Source organism: Onychostruthus taczanowskii, unplaced genomic scaffold (genome assembly GCF_017590055.1).
Source record: "Onychostruthus taczanowskii isolate IOZ18803 unplaced genomic scaffold, ASM1759005v1 scaffold7, whole genome shotgun sequence".
NCBI classification, from domain to species: Eukaryota; Metazoa; Chordata; class Aves; order Passeriformes; family Passeridae; genus Onychostruthus; species Onychostruthus taczanowskii.
In genome coordinates this window covers 1138520-1160143 of record NW_024504786.1, presented here as the reverse complement: position 1 = coordinate 1160143, position 21624 = coordinate 1138520, and the positions used below count along the sequence as shown (strand labels likewise).

At 44.2% G+C, this 21624-nt stretch overlaps 2 protein-coding genes across 12 annotated transcripts in view; one reads left to right on the top strand and one right to left on the bottom strand.

Annotated features, from left to right (window-relative positions):
- The window catches only part of DOCK7 (dedicator of cytokinesis 7), a 96687-nt gene that overhangs the window by 48013 nt on the left and 27050 nt on the right, over positions 1–21624 (bottom strand). For all 11 annotated transcript variants that reach the window (XR_005953895.1, XM_041421258.1, XM_041421259.1 and 8 more), the window contains exons 5-14: positions 21426–21555; positions 21107–21319; positions 20640–20725; positions 18622–18688; positions 17213–17362; positions 16405–16485; positions 15254–15419; positions 14467–14609; positions 12817–12910; positions 11928–12090 (exon numbers count right to left, since the gene is read on the bottom strand). Coding sequence is in view for 10 of the 11 variants with exons in the window: in XM_041421258.1 (XP_041277192.1) it covers positions 11928–12090; positions 12817–12910; positions 14467–14609; positions 15254–15419; positions 16405–16485; positions 17213–17362; positions 18622–18688; positions 20640–20725; positions 21107–21319; positions 21426–21555 (1293 nt within the window). In the remaining variant the exon portion in view is untranslated. The remainder of the gene's footprint in view (positions 1–11927; positions 12091–12816; positions 12911–14466; positions 14610–15253; positions 15420–16404; positions 16486–17212; positions 17363–18621; positions 18689–20639; positions 20726–21106; positions 21320–21425; positions 21556–21624) is intronic.
- ANGPTL3 (angiopoietin like 3) lies at positions 1376–14020 on the top strand. The gene is given in 9 exon segments (XM_041421272.1): positions 1376–1465; positions 1468–1977; positions 3067–3177; positions 3964–4081; positions 4754–4867; positions 6033–6128; positions 7671–7931; positions 9709–10058; positions 13902–14020. Coding segments are annotated over 8 exon segments (1482 nt in total). The 3' UTR covers positions 9891–10058; positions 13902–14020.

The window sequence follows — 21624 nt, the reverse complement described above, 5'->3', positions numbered from 1 at the left end:
AATGGTTCATTTGAAACCAAATAAAACCAGAGCCACTTAAGTACGGTGAAGTGGACTGAAGAATGTCTATACATTTGGTTTGGGTTTGTTTTTTTTTTAATTTTATAACCAGTTCTTCAAGTTTTGCAGCCCAAAATCCCTGTGTCAGATGCCAGAAAACAATTCAGAATTGTTTTTTTAAGGAATCCCTATTCTGCCCAGAGCTGGGCCTGATCATCTCCCTGCTTCTGCTCTTCTTCCATACTTCAGGTACTCCAGTAACTCTGATCCCAGTCATACTGCCACAAGATATTCCCCAGCAATTAATCTGAGATCTAAAATACTTTCACAGTACTTATTTGTGAATGGGAAGGTTACCTGTGCATTACCAACGCCTGAGCACACAAAAAATTCAACATATGAGGTAAAAATTTAGTTTTTAAAACATTTTTTCTATGGATGCTTCATATCATACGTGCACATGTACATCAACAACACAACAAAAAGTCCAGGGAAAGAATTTCTAAACATACAAGAATTTAGCAAAGACCTGAAAACTCTCCAAAGCACATTGTGCAATGTTTGATTTTGATTTCTTGGATTGCTATGAATGAGTCCAGAAAGAGAAATACCTTTGACTCACACTGCAGTACTACCCAAAAAACCCCACGTTTCCATGCAGAGACCCACTGCAGAACTGGGCATTTATTTCAGAGCACTTGCAGCCTTTCTGCATGCAGTGTGAATCCTAAACAGCAAAAAGAATGCTAAGGTGAGAAATGCAAGTGAGTTATTATTTATCTCGCCCACCTCTGCAAGGCAGCTCTTAAAAATAAGTTTTATATGGTGTAAATTACTGCACAAACCTTAACACAGCAGAATCACATCCAGGCAATCTCTGGACCTAATTCCCTCTTTCTCACTTAATCTGGACTCGATGACAAGTAAATCCACTGCAGCACAATGAGTTACATCAGAAAACGGCCTGAGATGAAAATCAAGTTGTGTGAATCATCTGGGAATATTTTGCCCTTCCACAGCTCATCAAGGAGCTTCACAACCTGAAAATCCACTGCTCTTAAACATGGTAAAATCCTTTCACACTCCTGAGGCACTAAAGGGAACCAAACAACACAAACAAGGAGCGATTTAAACCCTCACCGAGATTATGACCCACAATTAACCTATTAAAAAGAGCTGTGTGAAAAACACCGTGTCATCAATAACATTTTACACCAGAAGGCCTGGCAGATGGAAAAGTTCAGAACCAGTTTAATCAGCAACGTGCCTGTCTCTCAATTTTATCTTCCCAGGTACCAACCTACATTCAGGAGGGGTTACACTCGTTCAAACACACACAGCTTAATGATCAACCCGCTGCTCTGCCTCTCCTAAAATGAAGAGGAGTATAAATAGATCAAGTTCTGCAACCCAGAACAGCCACAGAGCACTAGCTGTCACTGGGAAAAGCCTCTGCATCCTGAGCAAAGAGAGCCAAGAGCAGGAAACATGAAGATCATTCCAGTTTTACTATTCCTGGCCCCCCCAGCTGGAGCTGACAAGGAGTTTTTCTCCGTGGGTTCGGCCGGATCTCCCGAAACAAAATCGAGATTTGCGATGCTGGACGATGTCCGAATCCTGGCCAATGGACTCCTCCAGCTGGGGCACGGTCTCAAAGACTTTGTCCACAAGACCAAGGGGCAGATGAATGACATCTTTCAGAAACTCTACATTTTTGACAGGTCCTTTTACGAGCTCTCCCTGCAAACCAGCGAAATCAAGGAGGAAGAAGAACAGCTCCGGCAAACCACGGCCAGGCTGCAAATCAACAACGAGGAGATAAAGAACCTCTCCCAGGAGATGAACCTGAAGATTGAAGACCTCATCCAAAACAAAATCCAGCTGCAGGAGCAAGTGTGGGGACTGGAGGACAAGATCACCAAGCTGGCCATTTTCCAGCCTTCGGTGCAAGAGACAAAAGAAATTTCTTCACTCAAAGTAAGTGACTTGTGAAAGGCCCTGACACACTGAGCCAAAATACACTGCAATGCCATCACCAGTAATTGTGCAATAGAAGCTCATGCTTCCCCTTGCACCTCACTGGAGTACTAGTCTGATTTTTTGAGAAAGAAATCACTGTAATAACCTTTAAAAAATCACTCACTTACTCTGACACAGCGTTAATTTTGCAGTAAAATTCCCCAGAGAAATCAGTGAAAAATTGTGAAATTGTAAAGCTCTGTATTATTTTCAGTATTGATTTGCAAATCGATTTGAAGGAATTTTGTCATCATAATGATAAAAAAGTTTTGCAGTCAGGAAAATTATGAGATTCTCAAGCCCATGGGTTTGGACATCACCAACTCATCCCAAATCGATCCAGTGGGAACTGCCTGCTCAGTGTAGAAACAAGGAGCTTAAACCTCTGAGAGGTGCATTTATAGCACCAGTAGGACCTCCAGAACCAAAGAACCCTACAGGTATTAATAAAATTAATATGTTAATCATGCAAGCAGTTAGGTGGCTATAAGGCTTTCTCTAGAGAAGGAAATATTAACTGCATTTTGCAGAAGTATAAGAAGGCCAAGTATTTTGTATGGGAAAATACTGGATGTTTGTGTCAAAGCAAAAAGATGAATCCTGATCTCTCAAATCCCAAGCTGATACCCTAAATGCTGGGAATTTTTCCCTTTTTTGATCAGTTTTTATTTAGCTTGAATCAAGGGCCGATTCCACAAAACAAAATTGTTCTGGATGTGAAAAGGGAAGGAAAAGAGCAATTTTAAAAAGAATCTACAAAGCTGCCAGTAGTTTATCTCCAAAAATTGGGTGTTTGCTCCAGAAGCAAAGAATTTTTTTCAATTTAGAGTCAAAGCAGGCAAAATCCATCTTGGAGCTGGATTTTGATGATCTTTGTGGGCCCCTTCCAGCTAGGGATATTCTAGGATTCTCTGGAAAAGGAAGGGAACGTTCAGTGGTTTGTGCCTCTCAAAACTGGCCCCAGGACAAGAGTTACAGAGGCAGCAGCACTGCTGAAGGTCTCCTGCTGCTCCTAATCCTCCTCCATCCTCCCCTCCCTGTCCCCAGGCTTTTGTGGAGCAGCAGGACAATGACATCAAGCAGCTGCTGAGAATCGTGGAGGACCAGCACGTGCAGCTGGACAGGCAGCACAACCAGATCACGGAGCTGGAGGACAAGGTACAGGAACCACCCCTGCTTCTCCTTCCATCTCTCCTGACACTGAGGGAGCTGAGGGTCCCACCCTTGGGGAAGGCTCCCCTTGTTGAGTTTGGGGTGCAGAGGAAGGTGGGGACCATTCTGAGGTTTTGGGAGAGGCTGCAGTGCTGCCAGGCAGGAGCTGTGGCCAACAACAGCTTTGAGACCTTGTCTCTCAACACCAGGCTGCTGGATTTCTGACTGTTCATTTGGGGTTTTTTTCTCTTATTATCTATCACATTATTGCTCTTCCCTTGGTCTGGAAGTCTCAATGCTCTCTACCTCTTTCTTAATTTCCAAAATCCACTCCCAGAGTGGAAGTCCAACATGTATCACTGTAATACAGTACAACCAGCACGATCAGGTTTAATTTATTCTCAGAGGAAAATGCATTTCAAGGGTTCTGTCCTTCTCAGCTGTTGGTAATATTTGTCTAAGTGATGTCACCTGAGGAAATAAGCTAATCTGTTTGCCCATTAAAAATTATTATTAAACAAGTTAAATCTGTTTGCCCATTAAGGTGCACCACAAGAGAAGGGGTCATTTCCCCCCTCATGAGTCCTACCCTGTCAGAGCAGTGGCACAGCTGGCATTCCCACACCTAAAATCCACCAGCGTGGAGCTGAAGTTATTTTTATGTGGTAAATTGGGTATTCCTCAGGGCTACACTCTCAAGAAAAATTATTCTCTGCATGACATTGTCTTTATCCATGAACGTCATCATTCCAGAGCCTTGGGAAGTTAACAGTGTAATTATGGCTCTTGCAGCTAAACCACATCGAGTTCCTGGAGCTCCTGGAGAATTCCTTCCTGGGGGAGCAGCAGGAAGCAGAGCCCATCCCCTCTGCTGTGCACAGGCCCACGGCTGGGACATACAGAGCTGATGGTGAGACCCCATCTCTGAGATGTGACTACAGCATGTGCTGCCTTCCCACCACCCCCTGGGACAGCCCTGGATTGGTTTGTAGGAGAAGATTTAAAAGGAGAATTTTTTTACGTTATGCACTGGGCTGTGGGAAGGAATTAGATTTCCTTCTTTGGAAAAAATGTCTTTATCTATTTAGCCCCACTCCAGCTGTACTTGTCCCTGGGTGGCACACAGGAACAATGCCCAAAAATGCAGTAACAGCATCCATTCCCCTCTTGTAAACATGCTGTGACCATGTCTTCACCCATGTCTATCTTGTAGAGCCTGAACAGAGAACTCATTTCCTTCACACTGGCTAATTATAAGATTTAGGAGTCCTTTCTTTGAAGTTGAAAGCACTGATGAAGTGTTGCAGTGAGCATGGTATTTACTAGGAACTTTACAAGGGGTAGGAAAGCCCATTTGCCAGAGTCTAGTCCTAGGCCTTAGAAACTTTCCAAAATCTTCCAAACTTCAAAAACACAACCTATGCACACCTTGGCAGCTGCACTATTATGCCCAAAGCAGTCAGCCCGTGCCATGATGTTTATTGTAAAATAGAGTTACTGGTATGATCATTCCCATTTTTTTCTCTAGCCCTCAGCTCAGCATACCCCTAGCAGGATTTCTAACAGGCTGTTTGCTCCCCAGGTGCTGCTGCTGACTGCACTGCCCTCTACCACAGCGGGGTGCAGGCCAGTGGGGTCTACACTATCCAGCCCAATGGCTCAGAAGCTTTCAATGTCTACTGTGAAATGAAATTTGGTAAGAGCTGTGCCAGCAACAGTCTAATTTTCAGAGAAATATCTTCCTCTAAGTCAAATATCTTTGTCTTCTCCCAAAGCACCCAAAAACTTATGATTTATGTATCCTGTTGACTTCTCTTAGTGGCCTGTCTGCTCTAAATCAGGTTTCCCATATCCTGAAATCTCTTATCACTACTCTCATTCTTTACTGCTCTCTTGTTTATACTGAGGAAAGGACATTCAGTCATGTGACATAAATTAAGGATATCCAAATCCCAAACCCCTTTAGCTAGGCAATGGAAATGGTCATTATAAAACCCATTACAGGGCAACCATGAATGCATTTCCCAAAGAAAAGCAAACAATTTGCTTTTACAAAAGTAAAGTTTTGTTCATTAACAGGCTGTGCTTTAGACTGAGCTGTGCCAAACACCCAGAGAAGTGAGTCCTGGAACAGGATTCCTGGGCCACATTTGGGTGGCTCAGCAGCCAGGAATACAGATGTTATGTCACCTTCCTAAGGAATCCAAATTTATGCTTTTTGTCACCAGAATCACCCACAGCTTGGCCAGCTCCCTCATTCCCTGGCTCCTCTGCACCCCCCAGAGCTGCTCTGTGCCTGCCCCACATCCCTTCCCATGCCCTCAGAGAGCTGGGGAACATGTGGGGCCACCTCACGTGTTTGGATGTGCAAACACAACTCGCAGAGCTGCCCTCTGCAAAAAGCTCCTTTGCTGACATTTGCTGGAGCAGCTGAAGTGAGGGTGTCATGACCTGGGCTCAGGGAAGACCCCTCTGGAGCTGCAGCCTGGACACAGCCCCAGCACCTCGGCCCTGCCCCGGAGCTGTGCCAGCAGCCAGCCACTATCAGCAGTCTGACCCTCTGAGCCAATGCCTGGGGCTCTTCTTATCTCTTCTTTATCAATTTCTCTGTCTCTCAGCCCTCATAAACAAGTGAAACCCAGTTAAGGCAGCCTAACAGAATAATTCTGTGAGAGGAGCCACCCTTGTGCGGCCAAGGACACTTGAAGGGTCCTGGGCTCTCTCCAGTTGGGCTCATTTGTATTCCCTTCATGAAGACCTCAATTAACTCATTCTACCCCAAAATGGGAGCAGCCCAGAGCACACTCAGGGACAGGGAATGAGGCCAAGGCCAAGCTGTGACTTATTTCCCCTTTTCACAGGCACATCTTGGACTGTTATCCAGAAGAGAGTGGATGGATCGCTGGATTTCAACCAAACTTGGGATGCCTACACAAATGGTTTTGGTGACCTCAATGGTAAATATTCCTTTTTTTGTGTGCATCAATTGATTTGAGAAGCTTAATCTTCTTGTGGAAAGGAAAGCAGACTAAACCTGCAAATAGCAACTGACTGATTTATTGGCAATAGCAGGAAGTGCTTACTAGAACACATAACTCGTGAAATTCTCAAAGACATCCCTTCAAATGTGTGTTTAGAAACTGAATCAAGGCCAGAATGCTTTAAACACTATTTCATCAAGATTTTACTACTTATAAAAGCACCTCCCAAAGCATTTCAAATACACACAAAGGCAGACCCTCACGAAGTTGCTGTCACTACTTTCTCTGAGCCTTCCTCCAATCCTGCTACCCTTAAAACCACTTCAATTTTTCCAGCCTCAGGAGAGCCCAAGGCTGTGTGTGCTCCCCAGAGCAAACACCTCAGGCTTCTCCAGAGTGGCCAATCCCCTCCATGGCTGGATAGGGTGAGGAAACACCCACATTCCCCTGTTAATCATCAACTCCAAAGAATCTGTAGCACCAAGTGCTGCCCAACAGCCTCCTCATCCAGAATCTTCTCCTTGTTTTTCTCGTATGAGATGAGTGACCTCTTGTTTGGGAAACGGTCTGACTTTCTAAGCACAGCACAGATCTAAACCTTGGCAAGGTGAGCAGCAATATTGACGTATTTCCACATCTTTTATAATAAAGAGCTGCTGTATCTCAACCTTTCCCTCAGCTTTGGGACAGGAGCTCCCAGCTGGGACAGACTTTCAGCTGTAAAGTTTATCTGATCCTGTTGGATGCTTTAGTGGCTCCTTGACTGGTCTCCCAATTCCCAAATACTGCACCAAGATACAGCCAAATGTTTGCAGAGTTGGGTCTCACAGAGAATTTCACTGCTCTCAGCTATGTCCTACTCAGGGCTCTGCTGCACCTTCTGAGGTGATAAAATAAACCAGGTTACAGCTCCTAACCTGGAAATTAGGGAGTATTTTCTTCAAGCATCTTGTGCTCTATGGTTTTAAATGCCAGCTGTGTGCCTGGCACTCACATTCAGCCCCACTTTGTACATGTGGCAATTACCTGCACTGATAATAAGCTACTTAATGAATATATGAAACCAATTAAACTAATGATCAGAGATTCCAGCAAAAGAAAAATTCCCTTTGTACAGGAGGGTGCTGAAACCCCAGTTTGGTTCTGCAGCTCTTTCCTCCCAAAATGCAACAATTGCCATTAGGTTTTATGTATGTCACTGGCTTCATTTGTCACACATTCCAATTACACACCTCTTAAATGTCTCCAGCTCCCTCTCAGAGTTCCACATGAGATGGGAAACTTAAAGGGGGAAGCTCCAGTTCATTTAGAACTCTTGCTTTTATTGATCATCAGTGTGCAATTAAGCAGAGGTAAACAAAAAGAATGTAGCAGCAGACCTCTGCAAAGATCAACAGTCCCCAAGACTCAAATCACTGATTTAATTAAAGCAATTAATAAAGCCTTTTAAATACTGTATTTTCACACACACTACCTGCAGGTTATCCCTAAAACCATCTCTTCCCTCCACCTTTGCAGAGGAATTCTGGCTGGGCCTGAAGAAGATCTACTCCATCACCCAGCAGGGGAATTACCTGCTGCGGATCGAGCTGCAGGACTGGAGAGGGAACAGGAGGCACATCGAGTACAGCTTCAGCCTGGGGGGCCCCAGCACCAACTTCACCCTGCAGCTGTCCAGGATGTCGGGGAGCATTCCCAACGCGCTGCCCGAGCACGCCCAGCTGCGCTTCTCCACCGGGGACACGGCCAGCAGCTCCAGCTGTCCCCAGAGCCACCCAGGTACGGCCCCAGGGCACGGCAGCTGCTCTGCTCCACCAGCACTGCACCACGGAGGGCTGGGCTGGGAGCTTAAAGCTCATCCTGGGGTGCTCCTGGAGAAAAGGAGACTCAGGGGTGCCCTCATCGCTCTGCACAGCTCCTGAAAGGTGCCTGTGCTCAGCTGGGGCTGGGGTCTTTCTCCAGCACCACTGACACAACCAGAGCACACAGCCTGCAGCTGCACCAAGGGAAATTCAGGCTGGATATTAGGAAATAATTTTTCACTGAAAGAGTGATAAAGTTCTGGAATGGCTGCCCGGGGAGGTGCTGCAGTCCCCATCCCTGGGGGTGTTTAACAAAGCCTGGATGTGGCACTGGGGGCCAGGGCTGAGTTGGGGTGCTGGGGCTGGGTTGGACTCCATGATCTTGGAGGTCTCTTCCAACCCAGTGATTCTGTGAATTCTGTTTCAACCCTGACACCTTCCACTATCCCAGGGTGCTCCAAGCCCCATCCAGCCTGGCCTTGGACACATCCAGGGACGGAGAATCCACAGTCTCTGCCAGCCCCTCACCACTTTCACAGGGAAGAATTACTTCCCAATCTAATTTCTGCTTTCTTCTTATTGGGAAGAATCTTGCCCTCCAGTGCAAACAACCAATACCAGAAACAGAACAGGCAGCACAGGTTGAAATAACCCCCAGGATGGGATTCCAAACTTTGAAGTAAAGGGCAGTCCCTCCTCTGATGCCTGGTCTGGTGTGACAGCCCCAGGTTGGGTTGTTTGATCCCTTTTTGCAAAAAATTTAAACACAAACTGACTTCTAATTCCATTTAGGCTACAACCTAAAAGCTAATAATGAGTGAGTTTCCATTCAAAGGCAGATTTTAGCTGCTTGTCATATATACACAATATAATCACTCTCAAAAGAGCAAGAGATGCAAGGCTGAGGCCATTTCTCCTTGGAGATAATTTGGTTAAAGGGTTCTTAATTAAGAACCCTTAAACCCTTTGTAAATCTCTGATTTACAAAGCTTTTATGTTTGCCAGTTTATAGCAGAACGCAAACAACTGAAGAAGCAATTAAATGATTAAAGCACAGGATACAAAATTGTCCTCCAGCCACCTGCTTCATGCATCAAACACTTCATACATCATCCTAGGCATTCTTGAAAATCGTGGATGCCTGAAAGAATGCCAAGAGGGGCATCTCATGTCCAGGGAAGGGCCCCTCAGGACAAGGACATTTAGGGGCTGGAGTGTGTCCAGGGAAGGGAATGGGGCTGGGGAAGGGTCTGGAGCAGCTAAGGGAGCTGGGAAGGGGCTCAGCCTGGAGCAAAGGAGGCTCAGGGGGCCCTTGTGGCTCTGCACAGCTCCTGCCAGGAGGGGACAGCCAGGGGGGATCAGGCTCTGCTGCAGGGAACAGGGACAGGAGGAGAGGGAATGGCCTCAAGTTACACCAGAGGAGACTTAAATTGATTAGAGGGAAAATTTCTTCATGGAAAGGGTTCTCCAGCCCTGGCACAGCTGCCCAGGGTGGTGGAGTCCCCACCCCTGGAGGGATTTAAAATCCAGGCAGGTGTGGCATTTGGGGACATGGGTCAGGGGTGGCCTTGCCAGCGCTGGGGAATGGCTGCACTCAGTGACTTTAGAGGACGTTCCCAACCCAAGCAATTCAGTGATTTGGGAATCCTGGGTAGATGCCAGTTTAGCTGGAATTTAGGGTCTAAAGCAGATCTGTGTTGCAAGGAGGAGCTGTTTACTCTGCCACAGACTGACAGGGCCACGTTTCTCCTCAGGAGGCTGGTGGCACAGTGAGTGTGAGGAAACCAACCTGAACGGGAAATACGTCACGCCAAGGTCCAGGGGAAGGCTGGACAGAGGAAAAGGTTTGTACTGGAAGCCTAAGAAAGGGAGATACTACCTGCTCAAGTCAACCAAAATAATGATCCACCCAACAGACTTAAAAAGCTTTGACTGAGTGCTCAACCTGCTGCATTTTAACTCAGAACAAACACAAGGAACTTCACCACACCAAAGGACTTGATGCTGTGTTTACCAACAGATGCCATGTCCCAATCCATGCCCTGCATGGAATTTCTCCAAAACATAAACCTGAGGCATCTGAGATGGTCTTACAAAATGTTTGGTGAGTATTGTCATTCCCTCAAGCCCCTATGTCAATGTGCTGCAACTTTTTGTGGAGCTTTTCCTTCCCCACAGTGCAATTCTAATGCCTAGAAGCCAACCTATCACATATTGGATAATATTGTTTGGGGGAATGGGTTTTCAGGCTGTGCATTCCTTTCTGGGTTGTGTAGTAGGGAAAACAAAAAGTGTTTTCTGGGAACAAAGGGCTGGCAAAACCCTACGGAAAACATTTAGGGGGAACAAAAAGAAATTTTGTTTCTTGAAGTCACTAATTGAATGTTTAGTTCATGTTTTTGTTGTGGAATGTTTTAGGAGCAAATGAAATATGGGTAATTCCTCATTTTAGGGCTCTGGGTATTTCCAGACAATGTTCCAGGAGTGTAGCTAAGGCCAGTCCATGCTCTCTGGAGCTCTGTGCAGGTGTGTCACACACAGGGGGCAGAGCAGATCCTGCTCCTCTGGGTCCCACAGATCCCACAGGACAACTGCACAGATGGGCTGCTCACTGGAAGTGAAGAGCCAAACTTCACTGAAAGGAGGAAGAGATCTGCTCTCTTCACCTGAAATGAATCAGAGCCAAGCCTTTGTGACCTTTCAGTCCAACCAAGGAATTAAATAAACAACCAAGTGAGCACACACCAAAACACCTTTCACTTAGGGAACAGCTGCTCCAATGGGTCAAGGGTGCCAACCCACAAACCCAGTAGGCACAACCCATGGGACAGGGCTGGTCCAGCTCCTGGGGACACTCACATGTTGAACTTCAGCTGCAGAACATGGAGTGACAGCCTTGGGCTGGCCCTGGAAGTGCTGACTGACAAAACCCCCAGTCCTGCAGCTCCCCTGAGTCATATTGACTTGTTTATCTTCCCCAACCCTTGTACAGTGTGGGTTTTTTATCTCAGCACAGGAAATGGTTTTGGTTGTCATTTGTCAGAGTGAAACCCCATGAAAAGAATGTGTTAATTACAGAAATGCTGAAAAAAAAATCCTTTTCCTTCTCATGGTTTTGTAACAGAGATGAGATCATGCAGTGTTGCTTATTTGTACTGGTTTACTGTAATGTTAAATTACCTGTCCAATAAATATAGAGACAAACAAATAAATGGCTGAGACTTTTCAAAATACTGGATATGGAACTCGACTAAACCCTTCTTGCAAGCTTTGATTTATAAAAACCTGGTTTGTATCTAAATTTAAATAAAGGATTTGCTAAATTGGTGAAATTACTCAGCTGATGAAGACAATTCCACCCAGCCATGTAAAGTCTACAAAGATACTATGAAAAAGCTTTAAATTAACAATGGTACATAATGTAAAGAAATCTGGTCCCAGCCTGGATTGTGTTATAGAAAGATTATTGTTTCCCAAGATATTTAGAAAAATTTCCTAATTTTCAGGGCTTCAGAGGATTTTTTTGCCAGGTATTGTAAACAAAGAAATTGCTTGGAAACCAAAATGGAAATATGAACAAAGGGATTATGCATTTTCTGTATTTCTAATCCTCACTTTAAAGAAAAAAAAGTCAGTGAAAGTGACATAAATTAATAAAACCAGTAGGAGAATGGTGACTTTAGCAAAGGAAAAAAACCCTAAACTGAAAACCTAAAACTGAAAAGAATTTAACCAAATGGAGAAATGGAGAAACCTCTCCTGTGTTCTTATTCACAGCCAAGTTTGATGCAAACCTGTTTGTCCCTCCCCAGCTGAGCCTTCCCTGCTGTGTCAGCCTGAGCCCTTCCCATGCCTCTGGCACAGCACCTCTGCCCAACAACCAAATTTTGCAACAAGTCTGCTGATAAGGGAGGAATTTCTACACTTGCCAGTCTCAGGCCCTGGAAGGTGAAATGGATTTCCAAACTCTGACCTGTATGTGGTGTTTGGAACGTAGACATCCCTGGCAGGGAACTCCAGGATTTCTCTTGTGGGTCTGACTCTGCTGTCTGGGTAAAGCTTGACCTGCAGCAGCTCTGGGGTTAGGCAGTAGTGGGGGTTCTCTGGAGCTGGAGATATGTCTATCTTCAACTGAGCTGCAAGAAGAAAGGGGTTTTACTCATTAATAAGTAGAAATTAATTTTTAAAAGCATAACTGTGCTAAACCATGGCACCCAGTGCCACATCCAGTCTGTTTTTAAACACATCCAGGGATGGTGACTCCGCCACCTCCCTGGGCAGAGCATTCCAGAACTGTATCACCCTTCCTGTAAAAAAGTTTTTCCTAATATCCAACCTATACTTCCCTTGACACAGCTTGAGACTGTGTCCTTGCAGCCTTGGGAGAAGCTTGGATTGATGTGAAGCTCCAAACACAGACATTAAATGGAAATTTCATGGACTTATGTTTCTACAGTTGTAAGAAAGAATATGCCTTAAGAAACTGTATTGATAAGATGGTGAATGGTTTATAAGGTAGGGGTGTGGTTGTACAGAGAAAGCAAAGAGTTGAGCAGTTATAACAGAAGCATCTGTGTGTACAGATAGTAGCCCATTGGGTAAAAGCAGAAGTACTTCAATGCAGTAGAAGTGAGTAAAGGTGATAGGTTAGAAAAGCAAAATACACTTCGTGGCCATTGGATTAGAAAGTCATTTATTGCCTTGTAACAAAGAACTTGTGACTACTTTGAGCTACGGCCAGCAGCCTGCTCCTTTAAAATCTCACAGCCTGTGAGACTGATGTGGGCAATAAATAAATGGTTCTCAGCCCCACGGTGGTGCCATTCCCTCAGCAGAAAGCAGAGACAGTGACAGCTGGATACCTGTGATGGGTCTGAGCCTGCGCAGCACCGACGAGGGACGCCTCATGTCAGCCAGGAACTTGTACAGGTCCTCATCGCTCAGGCGATCCCCCTCCTGCTCAGGGTGCAACATTTGGTTACCCAAACTCCCCTCCAGGGCTGCCAGGGTGAACAAAGCCTCTCATCCCACAGGCTCTTCCCTCTGGCATCCAACTGTCCCTTCCCAGAACAAGGTGTTACTATCATTAACGTGTTAAATTACACTTCACTTCTCCATCCTTTCCCCTGCCTTCATCCCTTATTAATCACCCTGACAGCTGCAGGAACTTTTAATTGAAAGCCTTTTCTCTCCCCATCAATATTATCTTTTACCAAACTGGAAATGGCTGCTAAAAGATTTCCCAAAAATACCCATTTTTTAGCAAGTGTGGTAGTTTGAAAAAGGATCTGTCATTCAGGAGGTGATCCCCATTCCTTCTCCTCTGCCCTTCCTTTGGGATGAGCCCAGAACAGCCTTATTTTCCAGGAAAAGTAGGAAGTGCAAGGAGTGTGTTGTCAGTCTTCCTCATGCCCATTCTAGCAGCTCAGAGTTTTGCCAATTTTGGAAATATTACAGAAAATGTGACTCTGCCGCCCAAAAGCAGAAGATACCTGATTTTAAAAGTTAGAAATCATAAAAGACACCTGATTTTAAAGGTATCTTTTACCTTTACAACATAAAGAAGTAAAAAAAAGAAGCAAATGGAAGGAGAAAAACACTGGGTAGTGTTCAGCTAATTAAACTGAACAGGAGAAAAGGAATATAATAAATACTCTGAAATTTAAAATCTTAAGTTAATGTTTGGCAGTTTTTAAAGGACAAATTAAATAAAATTAGCTGCTTCAAAGTAAAAATAACCTAAACCAAGTAAATAAATACAGGCTTTTGTATTTATGCTTTTATCATTAACTTATTTGTATTTATGTATTAATCACTAACTTAGTGACCAGCTTTTCCTTCTCTAGATGCGAAATTAAGCAAATCTTAGAAAATTTTCAGCTCATTACTTTTTGCTAAGCTTAACTAAAAAATTTGTTCCCTTTATTTGTGTTTTCCACTGCTCTAGAAAATCCCAAGCTCTGGCTAAGAGGAGCTGCCACTCAGCAAAGCAGCACCAGAAGCAGAATGCTTTGTTCTCCTCAGGGATCCCTGGATGTGTCCAGGAAACTGATGTCAACCTTAAATCACTCTGAGGAATTGGATTCACCTCTACCAGAATTAATATACTATATAAATATTATGTAATATATAACTCAGAGGAGGTTTAGATTTGGTATTAGGGAGAAATTGTTCCCTGGGAGTGTGGTGAGGCCCTGGCACAGGTGCCCAGAGCAGCTGTGGCTGCCCCTGGATCCCTGGCAGTGCCCAAGGCCAGGCTGGAGCAGCCTGGGACAGTGAAGGTGTCCCATGGCAGGGGTGGCACTGGATGGGCTTTAATCTCCCTTCCAACCCAAATCAGTCTGTTATTCCATGATAATTGATAAATAACATAAAATGAATGCTGCTCAAAGTCTCCCTGCAACTGGGGAGCAGAAATCAAATTAATCCCAAATTAATCACCCAGTGACCTCACACCATCCAATCCTTCTGTCCAAGAAATAACTCCCAGGTGAGCCACTGCCCTGCCAGACCTGTTTGAAGAAGTTGGTCACTGTCAGGGTGGCTGGCCTGAAGCTGCTCAGGTTGCAGGCCTCGTCCCCACTCGTGGTCCTCTCCAGGGAACGCCTCCCGACGATGCTGGAATTCCGCCGCTCCGACCACGACCCTTTACGTTCTGCAAGACACAACAGTGAGAAGGAATTAAAAATAAAGCAGGAAAAACTACAGTCCAAGAGCCTGCTTTGGTTCCCAGCAGTATTCCTGGGGAAGGAAGAGCTCCTTCCCTTAGAGGAGGAGAGGGAATGATGCCATGAGGTGACAGAAGAGGGGGTGATGCTCAGGCCATCCCACTCGAGGTATTGGGAGGCTGTGGAGCACAGACTCCTGCTCCCCTGCCAGCCACCTCAGCCCAGTGCCTTCCTGCTGTTATAAAAGTCTTCATCATGCTGAGATTTATGTATTTCCCTTGCTCTGAAAGATGATGAAGTTGGCAGTTTTGGGGATGCTGAAGAGCAGTTTCGGATGAGCTATGTGGCTCACAAAGATTAATCCACTCCTTTGGAAAATGTTCATCAGCCTGTAATGCTCCCTCAGTCTCACAAGCCTGGTTTTAAATAATATAACAGATGGTTTGCTAGTAAAATCCTTGAAAGATAAATCCATTTGTTATCGTGGACTTTTCTGGTTCAGTTCAACCATGACCCCAGACCATCAGGGTAGGGGGAGGAAAGCAATAAAAGGAGCATCAGCAGCTACAGGATATGAATCAAAACCTCTGGATTTGCCCACATTCCCTCCTGCAGATGCCAAGTCCTGTACCTCCTGTGCCAACTTCAACTTCTGTGGAGTCTCTTTCCAAGCTGCCAGCACTGCTCACAATGTTCATGAGGTGAATGGCTGTCCAGGCAAAAGGCATCCGGTACTTCCCCAGTCTTTGGCAAAACTGCTCTGCCTGGCCCTTCAATTTTTCCAACTTTTCCTTGTTCTGTGAAGAAAATATTCAATCCAAGAGGTTAAAAGGAGAGGAACAGGGTCAGAGGTTCATTCAGTAAAATCAGTGAGGAATGATGGTGTCTTTCCCAGCTCCCAATGATCTGTGTTTCTGTAGCATGTCCAGAGGAGGAGCACCAAGTGTTGGGAAAATGCAACTCCTGCTTCCCAAAAGAGGCCACCAGAGGACAGTCAGAACAGTCTTTTATGTTCTTAACCCTCCTGAACAGCCTGGCAAATCCCAGCGAGCTCATCTGCCCACTGTTCCTTCAAGAAAATCTGAATTTGCCCCTGTGGAGTCTGACAGAGCCTTTCCTCATGTGATTTTATGCAGGAGGTGCTCAGATCATCTGGAGTTGTGTGGGAAACTCAAAACACTCCTCAAATAAGTACTACCATACTCATTTTGTCAAGGAAAAAAGGGAATAAAAGAGGATTTTTCTATAGCTCTGCATATGAAAGAGCAATTTTTAGAGCTTTGGGGAGGAAATAATTTATTAAGAGATTGATTAAAATGAACAAATCATCCAAGTTTTTGGGAAATGGAGAGGCTGGGACGACAAGAAGGGCTGGAACCTCTGCTCTGCCCTTCACCCAGCCCTCATTATCACCCTCTGATCTCCACCTGGCCCAACCCAACTGCACATCAAATTAGAAATCATTTTGGAGGTTCTTCTGCAAATTCCCATCCAAGGCTGCCTTCCCTTGGCCCAGCTGATCCTTTGGGACAGGGAATCACAGATGACTGAGTTTGATGGGAACCACAAATCTCCCCTGACAGCCACAAAATCTGCTGACCTTTAACTAGTCCACCCCAAAAAGGCATCAAGACTCAAAGGTCTTTGGCTCTTTTTTGGCCTTTAGAATGGGATTAATTCCTAATTAAAAATGGATCCTTTTAAAGACAGGAACAGTATCAACCATCCAAGGTAAAAAAAAATGCATTTAATTTTTTATCAAAACACCAAAGAAATCCTTACCTTTGCTGCATCAGATTCTTTAAAAATCATGTAAGGCTCTGCACACTCCCCAATATCTCCCTGCTGTAAAACTTTTTCCAGCTGAGAAGGAAAAAGGAACCATTATAGGGACACGTATCCAGCAAGGATTGATAAATTGAACAAGCACAAGAAAGGAGAAAACTCTTCCACAAGAGCTGCAGCCTGGTGAGTCCTTGTGTGAGAAGCATTTCTGCAGAACCCTCACACTGCCTGTGAACTGCAGATCTGCCCTGAGCTCCCCTTTTGACCACAGGATGATTTTTACCCAGAGTCCAGCCAAAAATCTTGACTGAAACACCCACCTGAATGAGCAGCATTTGTGCACTCACTGAACCAAAGGAGAGAACAGAGAATAACTTTTATCTTTGTGCACTTTATCCCAGGAGAGACCAATGCTGCATTTTATTTCAGTTATGGATCTCACTCTCTTGGCAATTTCTGCCCTAAATACATCTGCAAATCTGGCTGAGGGGCATGTATCCTTTTGGAAATGAGATTCAGATCAATAGATATTTTTAAATCACTGACTTATCTGTCATTTTAAGGAGTCAGCACATTGTTTTATATGAAAACCAAGGTCAAGCCCCAGAAAACTGATTTATATCATCAAGCAAACCTTTGTGCTCTCTCCAGTTTCAGTGCACTGAACTGTTTGTTACAAAAGAACTGAAGTGAAAATACTTGAAATAAAGCAGCACTGTTTACACTTCTGAGAACAGAATTTCTATTTTACTTTAAATAAAAACCAAAAAACCACAATAATTTCAATTTCCCTGGCATTTCTTACCTTTATTACTAGAAAGACATCTTGGGATGGGTAGGTGATTGAAAAGATGGCAGATCTGGCCAGGGTGGAAATAGCAGCAGGGGGGACATGAGGCCGAAGCATTCCCTTCATTTGCTCAGAGTTTAAATCAAAGTAGAAATTCTCTGAAATCTAAGGAAGAAATTGGGTCGTTTCAAGCATTAGTTATATCTTTTTTTTTGGTAAACTTTTCATGAACAATTTTAAATTGTTTTTAAAGGCATGTTAAAAACTCCTTGTGTCACATCATGTAGGAAAAGAAGAAAAAGCCTTTTTGATTAAAAACCAAGGCAGGACAGTGAGAAAGGAAATGGAGGAAACACCACAAATAAAATTTCCTCCAGCTCCTCTGAGGTGTGCAGCTCCATCACAAGGATTAGGAATTACCAATGCTAGTTGAAAACACCAAAATATAAAAAAAAAACCCAGAAAAACTAACACCCCTTGAGCCTTCTGCCCTGAAACAGCAAATCCTTGACTGCAAAGCTGCAGAGCCAAAAAAGATGTGAGCAGGTTACCAACACCAGAGGTCACTAAAGAACTTACTACGTTAGAGCCAAAAAAAAAGGAGTAATGAGATGATAAAATTGGCTTATGAAATGTGATTTAAATATTAAACAAAGTTCACATAATATTCCACATACTCTCATCTACATAACTTAAATCTCAATGCATTAAATTCAAGCCTTAAAGAGATAAATGTCAAAATGCATATTTTTAACATTTTTCTCTCCACTACTGCTAATATCTTGAACAAGGAAAACTAAGAGACTCTTTAAATATTAAATACAGAACATAAATAGGTGAATAAATGTATTTTCCATTTCCTATAACTAAGATCTTGAACAGACTCCTCAGTTTTGTTTTGATTTTAGCAATTTCAGCATGCGTGACTTTCTGTGCATTATTGGAATGTTGCTTGGACCCATGCCATGCTGAATCACCAAAAAGAGATTAAGAAAGTCATAAAAACCTAATCTAAATAAAAGGTTTCAGTTACCTAAGTTCTCTCTTGGGAAGAGACTTTTGAAAGCCAAAACTGGACTACATATATATTTTTTTAATTTATATATATATATATATATATATATATATATGTGTGTGTGTGTGTGTATATATATATATATGTATATGTGTATATAGATATATTCTGATTTCAGCACTCACATATTAGATAATATTTTTAGGAAAGTATTAAATCACGTATTAGATAACATTTTTAGGAAATTTTTATACCTCAGCTGCTTTACAAGATGGTTCATGAAATGCCTTCATCATTCTTCCAACCTCTGTGTCACTGCCCTCTTAAAGCTTTGCCACCAGAATTAATTCCTCCATTTTTTGTGTTTAAATTTCATGGAAATGTCACACTCAAGTAATTAAAAACCTACCTTCTTCTTTTCTTTAACATCATACAAAGCCAAACTTGCAAAAATGGGCTCAATTTCTATTTCAAATCTTGAAAGAAGGAAACACAGAATCAGTTGACTTGCATTTTTTCAGAGGGAATAACCAACCCTGTCCCCAAATCCTCCCTGGCTGATGGAGCTGAGCCAACCCCAGGGCAGCTCCTGCTCCAAAGGGATCTCCTTCCCCAATTTCCACCCCACTCCTGTCCTGCTCCCTCCCTCCAGGACCATCTCAGTGCACCTTGGACCTTCCAAAAGCTATTTTAACTCACTGAAAGCCAAGCAAAGCAGCCCAAAAGTCTCCTCAAAGGGGCAGGAGTTGTTATTTGGGGTAACTGGAGCACTCAGCTCCCCTGATCCCCTGGAGAAGCCAATTTCCTGAGTTTTCCCAGATAAATGGCAACTGCTCCTCTCAGCATCCCTGGCCAGAGGGCTCCTGCCTCTGGCCAGCAGGGACACCTATTTTGGCAATTTTCAACAATTAACTGTTGTCAAAAAGTACCAAAAACCCCCTTAGAAAGGTGCCAGCTCTTCACAGTGACTGTTATCCAGTGTTTATGCAAATTCCAACACTCCCAACAAGAAAACAACCCACCAAACAGAGCTGAACTTATTGTCAGAACACCTGGGCAGCTACAGGAATTTAAAAACATGCAAAACCTGTCCCTGCACCACAGTGAGCAGGGGCTGAAATGCCATTCTGCTCTGCACAGCTTCCCCACAAAATCCACATCCCCTCCACACCCAGCCCTTGCAGGGAGCTCTCGGCTTCAGCCTGGAACTCCTCCTTCCAACAGGGACAACACCACCAAACAGGTGTTTTCTCCAGTTTTGCAACAAAGCTGAGATTAACCTGGAAATAACCCTGCTTAGGACATCTGAGCCTGCTCCCTGGGGAAGATGTCCTTGTTTTGTGATGGCACAATCTTGGATTACATCCCCGAGCACAGGCTCAGAGATTCCCAGGTACACAAAGCAAACATGGAGCTGGGCAGATCTGCCATAAATTTGCAGTCAGCAAGAGATGCTTAAAGAGCAGAAAACATTAATTTCCAGCATCTAACTTATTTATGCTAAAGACACCTTCCTTTGGAGGGAAGCTGCACTGCTACTGCATATTATGTTGTTCCAGTTCATAAAAGGCTGCAAAATCAGTTCATCTCTATGGCTATATTAGGTCCTGGAGTACTCTACGAGCAGGAGAAATGTCCCACACATATATCTCAGTTATGAGCAGCAACTGGAGCTCTCTAATAAGAAGGGTTGACCTAACTGAGGACACAGAAGATGAATACAGCAGTGTGGAAAATCAGTTTTGTACTTTATTTCTCCAAGGGAATAACAGTAAAATTTTACCTTGTGTTATTAGAGAAGAGTTATAGGCAATGAACCAGCTGCAGGTAACCCTATATTCAGGAGCTCCACTTCATTAAACTTGTTTAACAGGTTTCTATTCCTCCAGTTAATGCTTACTAAGTATATAAAGTCTTCACTCTTAAAGGGACACAGTCAAGGTTGTTGAGCCTAAACTTTGGCAAATCTTTGGCTGGCTTTATGTTTTTAAGGCTCAAGCATTTTTAGTCTTTAAATTTAATCTCAAATTTCCTCCTTAGGGAGGGGAACACCAGTGAGTGGCCAGCTTGAGAGCCCTGGGGGAGTGTGGTGAAGCCTCATGTCACGTGCCAGGGACATGGAACAGGTAGAGCTGGAAAGCAACAGGGAGAAAAGCCAAGGGAGGAGGATATTTCCTGTCTCACCCATGTGCAGGAAGTCTTGAAGGTACAACTGTGTAACTCAAGCTTTACAAAATGAACCTGGAAGCCTATGACCAAGCAATGCAGTAGTGACCCTTCCAGGGCAATGAAAAAGGCAGTGGAGTCATTCCAGAGTGTCCTGGTTTGATAAGGAAGTGAGTTTTTCGGGAAAACCATGACACAGATGCATGTGGATACAGCAGCAGATTTGAATTCTGAGTTTCTGTCTGTTGGAGTGGTACTTACTTCAGGGACAAACACTTCACCAGGAGTCTTTGGCCAAAGTGTTCTTTGGGTACTTCAGGGACACTGAGTCTCTCTATGGGCTCCTCCTGGAATTAGAGATACAATTCCTGTACAAACCACCAGCAGAACCAGGAGGCAAACACATCCATCACTTTTTTCTTCTAAGACACAGCACCAATTTAATCCAAGGCTTCCCAGCACGGTGCATTCACCAGCAGCTATAAATATGCTAAATTAAATCCCTTTAATGTTTCTACATTACTGGAGATTGCATAACCAGAAGGAAAACCCAATCTTCAGAAAGTAATATCTATGAGCAAGACAATACGCTGAAAAACACAAAATAGCTGCATTCTCATGCACGTTAAACACAAGTGATCTCAAATCCTTTAAGATTAAGGCAAACTGGCAGCTTTCACTCCATACCCTTCACTTTTTTAGTCTCACCCACACGCATGCAAAAATACCTCATCTGGTGCTGGGTGTAGTGCAAAAAGCTCCTTATGCCTGCTGGACTTCCTCTGGTCCTCGTTGTGGTGGTCGATCTCCTCGTTTGGGGTTCTGTCCAGCAGGTTGGGGAGCAGGGCATCGGGCAGGGAGTTCTTCAGGTCGAAGATGCTGCAGGCCCAGCTGCCCCGCGGCGTGTCATCGATCGACATTGAGCGGCGCTTGAGGTCGTCCTGGGAGCCAACAAATTAAAAGCAACTTCTAATGGGAAAAGGACTGCACTTTTAAAGCAGGACCATAAATTAGGTTTTATGTAGTGAGGTTTTAAAGGCACATTACTTGTTCATCCTGGTAGCTGTTGCCATCGGGAGCTTCGTCAGACTCGAAGACCTGTTTGGGGAGCCCTTTTTGCCTCTCCTTCTGTTTGTCCAAGGTGTTGGGGTTGAACCCGGTTCCCAGCTTGTGGTATCTGCAAACAGGGGATTTCAAACGCGTTCTCAGCAGCCCTTTTGACCCCGAGCCCAGAAGCAGCACCCCG